This window comes from Poecilia formosa, unplaced genomic scaffold, assembly GCF_000485575.1.
Source record: "Poecilia formosa unplaced genomic scaffold, Poecilia_formosa-5.1.2 Scaffold428, whole genome shotgun sequence".
NCBI lineage: Eukaryota > Metazoa > Chordata > Actinopteri > Cyprinodontiformes > Poeciliidae > Poecilia > Poecilia formosa.
The window spans coordinates 400,355-411,332 of record NW_006800367.1 but is presented as its reverse complement, the minus strand read 5'-3'; the positions used below and the strand labels follow the sequence as shown (position 1 = coordinate 411,332).

At 41.1% G+C, this 10,978-nt stretch overlaps 1 protein-coding gene across 1 annotated transcript in view; it reads right to left on the bottom strand.

Moving 5' to 3' along the window:
• Positions 1–3,139: 3,139 nt before the first annotated feature.
• Positions 3,140–10,978, bottom strand: part of basp1 (brain abundant, membrane attached signal protein 1) — a 39,251-nt gene continuing 31,412 nt past the window's right edge. Inside the window, exon 2 of the mRNA XM_007577122.2 lies at positions 3,140–6,078. Coding sequence (XP_007577184.1) covers positions 5,442–6,062 — 621 coding nt within the window. The 5' untranslated portion in view covers positions 6,063–6,078 and the 3' untranslated portion in view covers positions 3,140–5,441. The remainder of the gene's footprint in view (positions 6,079–10,978) is intronic.

Sequence of the window (10,978 nt, the reverse complement as noted above, 5' to 3'; positions counted from 1 at the left end):
CTGGTTTTAATAAATAAAACTGGAACCAAACTTCATCCTCCAGTCTTTGGTTCTACCAGCTGGACTAACGGACCTGTACCAGCTCCACATGTTGAGACACGGAAACATAAACAGGTGTGAAAAAGAGTTTTATGGAAGCCCATTACTGCCAGGAAAGGAAAAATAACAGCTGAAACCAGAAGTCATAAATTTGAGTTTAAAAGTAGCAAATATGAGATTCAAAGTAATAATTACAAGATTGAAAGTCAATTATGATGCACAAACTCAAATGATAAAATAGTCATAATGTCAACTTTAATAATCATAGTTATGAGATACAAAGTCACAATTTCAACTTCCAGCATCACATATATGAGATAAAGTTGAATTATGAGATATAGTCATAATTTAGAGATAATGGAGGAGATAATGTTCTCAGATAAACAGCATGACTTCCGATCTCAATCGTAAAAAAGGCAGTAAAAAATCTTAATTATGACTTTAAAGCTCATAATTATGACTTCCTGTTGAGCTTTTGTTTTTCCTTCATGGTGGAAATGAGCTTCCATATGTTTTCCCTTTACTGATTTCCTTTTTTTTTAACTTGTTTTTCACATTTTTTCAACACTGAAATGTGAGAAACATTAAAAGTATTAAACAGGAATCAGGAAGCAAACATTTTTTCTCTCCTCTGTAAGTATCTAAAGTCCTGATCCGTGTTTACGCTGCTGGTTTTATTTGAAGGAGAACTGGATGGTTTTCACCCAGTTCCTGTTTCTGTGTTTGCTTCCTCTCTTATCTGACCTTTTTCTGCCTCTGGCTCAAAATGTGAGAGCATTTAATGATTGATAAACGGCGTTTGGCTGAAATAAATCAGTCGGTGCGATGAGGTTCATGATTAACAGCAGCAGGGAGGCTGAGCAGATAAAGCCATCAGTCATCATCGTTTGGCCAAGCTCCAGACTTTTCCTCATTCCTCTGCTCACATCAATATTTTCCTTTCTTTTATAGCCGGTAAAATTATAACCCAGCCGAGGCGGCGGGAACGTTAGGAGACAGTCTAATAATATTTTATCTGAATGATCCAAGTCGACCGAACGAACTGAGACTCTGAGTCAGAGTCGACCCGTCAGGAAGTAAAAACTGGCATTTGTTTCTCTTAAAAGAAGCAAAAATCATTATCGAATGTTAATAATTCACTCTGATTTTTATGCATGTTTTGCCTCGTATCCACAAAAAAAAAAGAAGGATTTTATCAGGATTTTATGTGATAAACCAACACAGAACAGGTGCATAACTGTAAGGTGAAAAAATAAACATTTTTACAAATATCAAAATCTGAAAAGTGTGGTTTGCTTTTGTAATTATTCCCTGAGTGCATTCAGTCATAAACAGAACCGTTTCCACTTGATTGTAATTTCATCTCATTATAATTAACAATAAAAAGGAAGTGAATTCTGTCATAAATTATGATTAGAAACATGCAGTGCTGTAAAAAAGTAATTTTTCCCATAATCTTTTAAAAAGAGAAGAAATCCACAAGAAGAGGGAGAAATATTCACTCCAGTAGTTTAGTCAGATTGACAGACATCTGAATACAGACCAGATCAACCATCACATAAAACAATCAGTTCCAATGAAACATTTTCATTTTCTCCCTCAGGAATCTGGCCTTGCAGCAATCCCTCCTCCATGACGAGCAGACAGTCGATTTATTGGTGACTCAACCAACAAAACTTTGGTTTAGTCCCACAGATCACCAGGAACCTTAAAGTTGTTGCATTGTTGAGTAAAATCAAACGGACTGAAGAAAAACCAGAATGTAAATTCATGAGGTTTAGGACCCGTCATGTCGGCCATCTTTGATCCGTTCCTCTGGCATGTCTCTGTTCTGGTTGATGTCAGTTTGTGCGTCAGAACAGGAAACCGACACCAGCTGGTTTCCATGGATCATAAAGGTACTCAACTGAAATTACAAACATAAATTCATGTAATACTAATGTTTTCTGATTAAATGTGTTTGTTAGGATTTTTGGCTGCATCAAATGGAAACACTTCGAATCACATGGTCTACAGCCGGACGTTACTACTGGCAGAAATGACGAAGAAGACAGGAAGTGGTAGGATGACATTAGCGCTGCAGGTTTTTGTTACTTACTGTGTGAACAAACTTCCACATGTGGGATTTTAATAATTATGTTTCTTACTTAATGGAAACATGGCAATTATGAAGTTGTGTTTTTTCAACATTAGCAAAATCTCAGTTGTCCCATCAAACTCTGGGTTTTCCGAGTTTAATTTATGCCAGAGAAAAATGTACGATTTATTCTCTGGGTCTTTAACTTTGAAAGTCCAGAGTTTCACCTGTATTTATAAGCTTCGCTGGTCTGCAGGCATCCAGATGGTTAACACGTCGTTTGGCAGAAAGTGAAGGTGAAGAACGATCCGACTGACATGGGCAGGGAGCAGCTTACAGGGATTTGATCCAGCCAGAGAGTCTCTGCTGGAGTTCAAGTCTTTAACTCTTTGGAAAATTCAGCTAATATCTGTGAAGTGTTTTTGTGTTGGCAGTCGCGTCGCTGCTGCAGTGAGCGGGTTTTAAACTTTCAGGCTCATTGGCTTGTAGATCAAACACATCAACCCTGGAGCTTTTTATTTATTTTCCAAAGAACAGAAAGTAATTCACCTTTATGTCCAAAGCAAATGTTACTTTGCTGGCTGGGACTGCTTTCTGTCACATGTGGGATTCCTCAGGGTTCTGCCCTCGGGTCACTTTGACTTGGCATCTACTTGTCGTTCCTACTTCAAATTGTAAAGCAACTTTTACTTCTGTGTCACCAAACGAATGCAGAAACTTCGCTGGCTGATACTTTATGTAACATTTAAACGTTTTTTGTTCTGCTTTTCTTGTTTTCCGTAAAATGACCTCAGTGCTTTATTAGCAGACATTGTCTTCACATGTAGAATGAATGAATTGTATATTAACAGTCATCAGACCTGTGCACAGCAAACGCCCAGGTTCTTCTTCTTCTGGTTCCCTATTGAAAAAAATTCACTTGCACAAGATCTTTAAGTCAATTTCTGACATTTTATTACTGTTGCACCATTTATACAAGTACATATAATTTTAACGCATCAATTTCCATATCATTTTTTTTTATCTGTTTGCTTGAATGAACATGTAGAAATAGCTGCGGTGAGACATGGAATGAAAATATCGATCGTAGTTGGCATGGATGCAGACTGAGAAATTATCAATACTCATTTGTTTTTCTATTTTTATTTTTTTCCACTTGACCAAAAAGACAGGACTACAGGTTCACCCAACCACAGACATGCAATTTACTGAGTCAAGAGAGGAAGAAAAGAAACATAATCAAGTGACACACAACCGTCCTCGGATGTTTGTTTCTGCTACGGTTCAACGAGTGCTGGAAGGAAGACGCCGTGTGTCGGTGGATGAGACGGACGGTGAGGTGACGACACCGAGACCTGCATTTATGCACAGGAGGGAACAGGAAGGCCTGGAGGTCGGAGTTTAGGTTGCTGGTATTCAGTATTTTACTCTCCAACAATGCAAAGACATTGGTTTTAGAGCCTGGGTGAAACTGGTGGAAACCGGGTCACAAGCAGAATCTGAACCCATTACGTCGCAAAGACAGGAGAATAACTACTTCATAAACTTTATTTTCCTTTTTTTGTTTAATTCAACATTAATCAAAGGTACAACATGGATTCCTGCTTGCCACTAAACTTTCTACTTTTCCAGTGTCCTCCAGAGCTGCAGATGCTAACATACATGCTAACAAAAAGGATTAATCAACTCAGAGTCTTTTCCCAAACAAAGTACCTCTGGTGGAAACGGCTCCAGGTTTTATCCCGTTTTAGGTTTGGTGACGAAGGAGGAGCAATAATTTCAGATCTTAACTTTATTTGGCACTTTAAATCTCATTCAGAAATAGCTGGACGTGATGTTTTCAAATGTAAGTTTAAAGAAGTTCTACTTATATTTTGTAAATTGTGAGCAGTGTGTTATGAAATCATTTCCAATAATTAGTATGTGAGTTGTTGGCCCCCTGACGTTTAGCTTACATATGAATGATTTTCCATGTTTGCTGATTCCAGATGTTTGCTGGTGTTGCTGCTTTATATGCAGCTGTTTCTGTGTTTGGAGTTTGTTACAGGATGGACTGAAAAGTCAGAACTTCTGCTGAAAACAGAAAATGTTTCTTCAAGAGTGAAACATTTGACTAGATTTAATTCTAAAGAATAATTGGTAACAATCAAGTCTCAGAGGCAGGATATCTTGGGTGTCAAATTTGACAAATATATCAAGATATGAAGCCAAAGCAAAGTTAACCTGGATGAATTTTCTACCATTTTAAGTCGTTTCTTTTCTAAATACCAGAATGTCAAGGTGAAGGAAACTACATCAACGCTCAGATGAACGTTTTGATAAAATGGTTTCATTTTCTGTTGAGGAATGTTTAAAGAGGTTAACCTAAATACTGAAGTATTTAATGTGAAACCTAACAGTGAAGAGCTGTTGCAGTTTTAAAACTGAGGATCTTAGATTGGGAGGAAAAGCCTCTCAGGATGTTTGAGTGCCAGTTTAGTCTGCCGTCTTTAGAAAGACACAACTGGACATGTCCTTCCCAAAGCGTCTTCCCGGCTCCGTAAACATCACCGTTTCAGCCTGTCAAGAAGTTCAGACAATCTCACAGATTGTTTGGCCTGTCTGCTAAATATGCCACTTTCTGTTGGATTAAAAGACCACAGAATCGCTTGAAGCTTCACTGGAACATTTTAAAGGTATTCTTGGCAAGGCTTTGCAAATTTTTTAAGTATTACAAATGCTAAAAAACCACTTAGTTTTCTTACAATATAGCTAAGGGTTTCAGTACAAAATGTAGAAGTTTATGTGAAAAAATCCTACAATTATTTGCAAAGCCAGCGATTTTCAACCTTTCAAATTCCCCAGAAAGCTTCAGCATTCTCAGTCAAAACTGTTACAGCTCCGCCGCCCGGGAAACGGGACGTTCTGGGTCAAAGGCTGGACAGATGTAATGCAGATCCAGCTGGTGAAATGACCTTTGACCTCTCACTCCTCTGCAGCGCAGGCTGCAGGTGAGAGCATGAATGCAGGCAATTTGGAGGTTATGAGTGGATGAAGGATGAAGGTGACGTTGCAAAGGCGCACGGCCGACACAGACTTGTATCAAAGTTCAAATACTACAGCAGAAAAAATAGATTAAAACATAACAATAATAATAGCAATAATCATACGCATTGGTGGGAAACGTCTCCAGTCCTCCTCATTCAACAAATCATCATTATCATCATTACAATTATTATTATTATTATCATAATATGGGCGGGCTAGTAATTTCATTTTCTTTTTAAATCTTTGTCATCGTTGAGTTAGGTCATTTGTTTCTTCGTTTTGGAAAACAAGCTGTCCATTAATCTTGAACTGCTACGGTTTGATCCTTGCTTGGCGCCTCCGTGGCCGGACCGTCGGCGGCTGGTGTTGAACTAGGCGCAGCGGCGCCATCTTTGGTCGCCGCGGGAGCCGCTGCCTCTGTGGGCTTAGGGTCAGGTGAGGTCGCCGGGGCCGCCTCGGCTTTGGCCGCCGGTGCAGCGGGGGCCTCAGTCTTTTTGGCGTCGGCCTCCCCTTTGCTCTCGGCTGCAGCGCCGGGCGCCGCGGCCTTCGTCTCCGGCTCCTTGGCGGCGGGAGCCGCCTCTTTGGCCGCGGCCGGTTTGTCGTCAGCCTTGGCAGCGTCGGCGCTTTTCGGTGCCTCTGCTTTGGGCTCGGCGTTGGCGGCAGGTTTTTCCGACTCCTTGGCGGCGGGAGCAGCGTTCTTCTCCTCGTCCTTCGGCGCTGCGGCGTCCGCCGCCGGCGTCTCCTTGGCCGCCGTGTCGTTCGCTACCTCCTTAGCATCGCCGGCCTCAGGGGCCTCGTCCTTGTCCTTCGGTGCTTCGCTCTCCTCGGCCGAGGCGCCTTCTGCTTTGGCGTCTTTGTCTTTGGACTTGTCGTCGTTTACATTGTATCCCTTCTTCTTTTTGCTGAGCTTGCCTCCCATTTTAACTCTCTGGCCTCTAAAACAGAAGGAGAAAAAAAGTAAACTTAGTATTCTAATGTAAATGGTTGTTATCCAAGCCTTTACAAAATTATTTACAACCATTTATGGCTTTGGGGATTTAAATGACAAACCAAAACAAAAATAATCCGTAGGTGTAAAGTGGAGGGAAACTGGTGACTTTTCTCTGCAGGTACAAATGCAGGTTGTTTTTTTTTTGTCCACCACTTTTCTGCATCTACAGATTAAAAGTTCGGCCAATTCTTGTTTGCTAAATATCTCAATATGCAATAAGCATATTGTTTAGCTCAGAGGTTCCCAAACTGTGGGGCGCGCCCCCTATGGGGGGTGCCGTGTCATTGCAGGGGGGGCGCGGGAAGCCGTCTGGATGAAAAAAAACAAAACATGAAAACTGTATGCGCTGGGTTTTTACCTTAGAGTGGCCAACTCTCTGTTATTCCTATGTCAATTTGATACAGTAGAGGCTTCCACACTTCCCATATTTGTGTCCTNTACAAAATAATTTACAACCATTTATGGCTTTGGGGATTTAAATGACAAACCAAAACAAAAACAATCCGTAGGTGTAAAGTGGAGGGAAACTGGTGGCTTTTCTCTGCAGGTACAGATCTAATTTTTTTTTTTTTTTTTTTTGTCCACCAGTTTTCTGCATCTACAGATTGAAAGTTTGGCCAATTCTTGTTTGCTAAATATCTCAATATGCAATAAGCATATTGTTTAGCTCAAGATGTCATTTGATTTGTGTAAGTATAATCTAGATTCTAGATTCTAGAATATGCTATAAAATATAAAACCAAAATACTGCAGAGCCCCTGGAGCCACAACAACCTAAAATCTCAGAAGTTTTGGTTTTATGAATTCGGTCAAATCTCTAGAAGTCAAACATTTACATACTGTAGTTTTACATAAATGCTTGAAGCATACACACACATTTATGTATCAAATCACACTAATATCAATAAATAACATTATTCTGTTTGCATGTTCACTGACAAACTATGGTTTGATCATTGTATAAATATATAATTGTCACTACTTTTGGTCTTTTGTAATATTGTAACAGATATTTTGTGCTACAAAACTAGCAGCCTCAGTAGCACCAATGCTATAAGCTAACAAACGTCCAGCCCTGTAAGGCTTCCTGCTTGGAGAAGAGAGCACAATAAACGAGAATCCATCAACGTTTGAAGGTTTGCATTAGAAAAGGTTGATGGAAACAGTAACATTTAAAATAACTTCGGAGATGGAAACACTTTCGCTGAATAAGTTCTGATGTAATGAACTCTGTGCCTTACCAGAGGCACAAGGCAGAGAACCCTCCATTTTTCTGAGATGTGTTCTCCATGCTAGTTTTATTTACCTCTACTTCCTGTTTGTCACAGCAACGCGGAGCGTCAACATCTGATAAAATCACGTTATCAGCCCAGTTGATTCGCTCCAATAGATGGAAACTTTTTCGTTTTGACGGCTCATAATTCCGATGATATTTGGATGGAAGCGAAGCTGGAAAACCGAAACCTGCTGCAGGAAGTTCTGGACTTCCAGCTGAATCTGGTGGAAACGTTTCACCACTTGGTTCTTTTACAACCAGTTTTACTTTAGCAGAAGATAAAACAAAGCTGCAAGTATTCATACAGACACTGGAAACACTGGATATGTGAGAGCAACGCGTCAGGCAACATGTTGCATCGTATAGTAACGTAGCTTCATGCTAACGCTGTGGATGTTTAGACTTTCCTGCACCACTCTGTGTGTGTCTCTAATTAAACTCATCTCGGCCCAATCCTTCATGTGCGTGTGTCTGTTTTCCATCAGCGATTGGAAACGTGAGGTGTGAAACGATGTCCCATGAAGACAGAAAGCCTGACCTCAGATCAGCAGAGAGACGCGTATCCGTTTCATCTCTGGTCACCAGGAACCAGGTCTGCTTATCCTCCGTTAAACACAGAGCGGCACCGTGAACTCAGTGAACTTCATACTTTGTGGAACATTACATTCCATGCATGCCAAGACGAAAGACACACACACACACACACACAAATCAAATCAATTGACAAGTATGCAGTTTGGAAACATCACGAAAATCTACAATTTCCTGTGCAAACTAAATGACAAAAAAAACTAACAGGATTCTCACGCTGTTATGTTTTTCCGTGATGATTACACACACACACACACACACACACACACGCGCGCGCGCGCACGCACTCCTTTCTGGCTCTTCAATCAGCTGAAGGTAGGTTTCACCATCTGCCTGCTTCACAGGGAGGAAACTTCAACATGCAGCAAATCAGGCAGTAACAAGAGCAAACGGCTCAAAACGTGCTGGTTTGAACTGATGGAGGGAAATCTGGAAGCGAAGCCTCTGAACCTCCTTCAGGTTCACATCTGGATGTTTAACTTCTGCATTCAGAGCAGAAAACAGAAACTGGATGTTGAACTTCAACAGTAATCTTTTTACAGTTCATTTTAATCATTCGTCTCATTAAGTGGTGGAAACTAGAAGTGACCCGTTTGGTACTCCAGATGTACGGGAGAGAAATTATGCCTCTGGAAAAAAAAAAAAAGTTGTGACAATCTCTGAATTTCTGACTTTTTTCTCAGAATTCGGAGAGAAAAAACAAATTATTTTTTCTTCTTCCTGTTATAACTGCTGTTCTTTATTGGCCCTGATGCTCCTCCGTACAGATGATGTGTGTGAAGTGAATCGTCTTCCCAGGCGGTGAAACACTGCTGCTGCTCTCAGACTCTCCCTGACTGGACCGGCGCCAGCGGTGAATCCGCTCAAAATGCTAATGTCCTCCCGGCCACAGACTGAATCAGTCCACTATTCAGGCTAAACTCCTGTGACCGTCCAGCGGCTGGCGGCTGCCAGGAACGCCGCTCCTGCCTCGGCTTTCTCCGGCCCACAATGGAGCGCTTCACGTCGTTTGACGCCGCTGGACAATGAGCCCCAATCAGCCGGCAGACAATGGCGGCTCAGCCGGAGGCGTGTGTTTTCCCGGCCCTGCAGTGTGTAAAAAGCTCCGGCGGCGCGGAGACAACCTGGAGAAAATACAGCAAGTCCAACAAAAGACCAACTGAAACCTGCAGGACAGCAAATATGATCCTGTGACGTCATTTTAAACATCAGCAAAGAAGAAAGGCAAATAAATACTAATCGGTTAAAAACAATTCAGTATGTTGCAACTGTTAGCAGAATGAAACCTGATGGAGCTGCAACCGACCAGAATCACTACGAAATGTTTCATTCAGCGCTTCCATGTTTGTTTTATTTTACCTCAATACATACAAAAAGCAGTTTTGAAATAATTTATTAAAGTCAGGGTGTCTTAACTATTAACTCCTCTCTTGTTGAATTTAATCATGTTTTGCTTCAGTCTGACGACACGAAGTAGGATGAAGACGGATCAGACAGACGTTTTCTGTTGCAGTCTTCTGCAGCAAATTATTACTGATACAGTTCATGTATATTGTTAAACTTTAAGAACTTTTTAGTTTGAACCTTTGATGCTGCTGTTACGCCTGAGTTTTCCCTTGGCGTGAAAATAAAATCTGTTTTGTTTTTAGTCTATAAATATAACACACATAATATGAGATCATAATTCATGTTTTAGCTTTTTGTTCTCCAACAAACATCAACAGAACTGGTTGCACTGGAATTTCATTACTGGTTTCATAGTAAAGGGGGAAATACAAATGCACACCACACTTTTCAGATTTCAGTCTGTTTCCTTACATTCAGTGGTTCTCTGCTCTGCTTTAAGATCCCAAGTGGAGTTTGTTTGTAGCAGAGCTTTGGGAGCCGTCGCTGTAAGAAGGTGAACTCTGTTTTAAATCTGCAGACTTTACTAAACTCCAACATGATGCATCTCCTCGCCCAGGAATGTTCGCTGACATGATTAAAACCTGCTGAGCTACTTTGTCCTGCTTTATTTCCGCCATGTTCAGCAGTTAGCGCGCGGCGCAGGCCCGGCCTCATAAGGCTGCTGAGCTCACAAAGCGCATGATTGATCGCAGCATCGGCCCTCGCTGGAAAAGTATTTATGGAACATTATTAATCTCCAATCAGGCCCGAGTCCTGCGAGTCGAGGCAGGGCAGCGGCTTCCTGAGGAGCAGATGGCCGCGTCTCCTCAGATTCTTCTCCAACTTCTCGCCGTCTCTGAAGAGTCATCTGTCACGCCTCCACAGCGGCTCGGCTGAAACTCTGCAGTCCGGCTCTACAACCAAACAGCTAACGGGAAAATCAGAGTGGGTACAACCTGGCAACCCTCAAAGTCCAGGGACTCTTTGGGTGTTTACTGACGACTTCCACTGAATAAACTAAGTGGATTTAACTTTTTGTTTTACGTACTTAGACTAGGCTCTTGATTTAAACAAGTTGAGGATCTACTGAGGTAAAAACCTTTTAAATTTAAACAGCTACAGTTTTTCTCAGTCGCTTTGGTGCATTTCTTGAATCAACAGTAAATATATTTCTCAAAATAATTCATACAAACAGCAAAACACCAAAGAAATTCTTAGTTTGTGTCTTAAAATGAAACATCTGAAGATGTCGGTGCTTCAGAAAGAGAAGTTCTGGTTTCATTGGGTTTGGATCAGAGTCACGTTGACTCAACAGTAATCTGATGTTCTGCTGTAAACTGGAGATTACAAGAATTGTAAATTATGATTATGGAGATCAATGGTAAGAGACTGGATGATGTTTATGTTTATACTTTTACAGAAATGAAGACGAACTGCAGAGCAGAAAGGAAAAAAAAACTAAAGGAGAAATGGGAACAGAAGACAAACTGAAGGAGATCAGTAAACGCAGGTCTGCAGGAATTATATGAGATTATAATTTTCATCTTCATGCTGAGAAAAATTCCTCAGCTGCCCCTCCACCCCCCCTCCT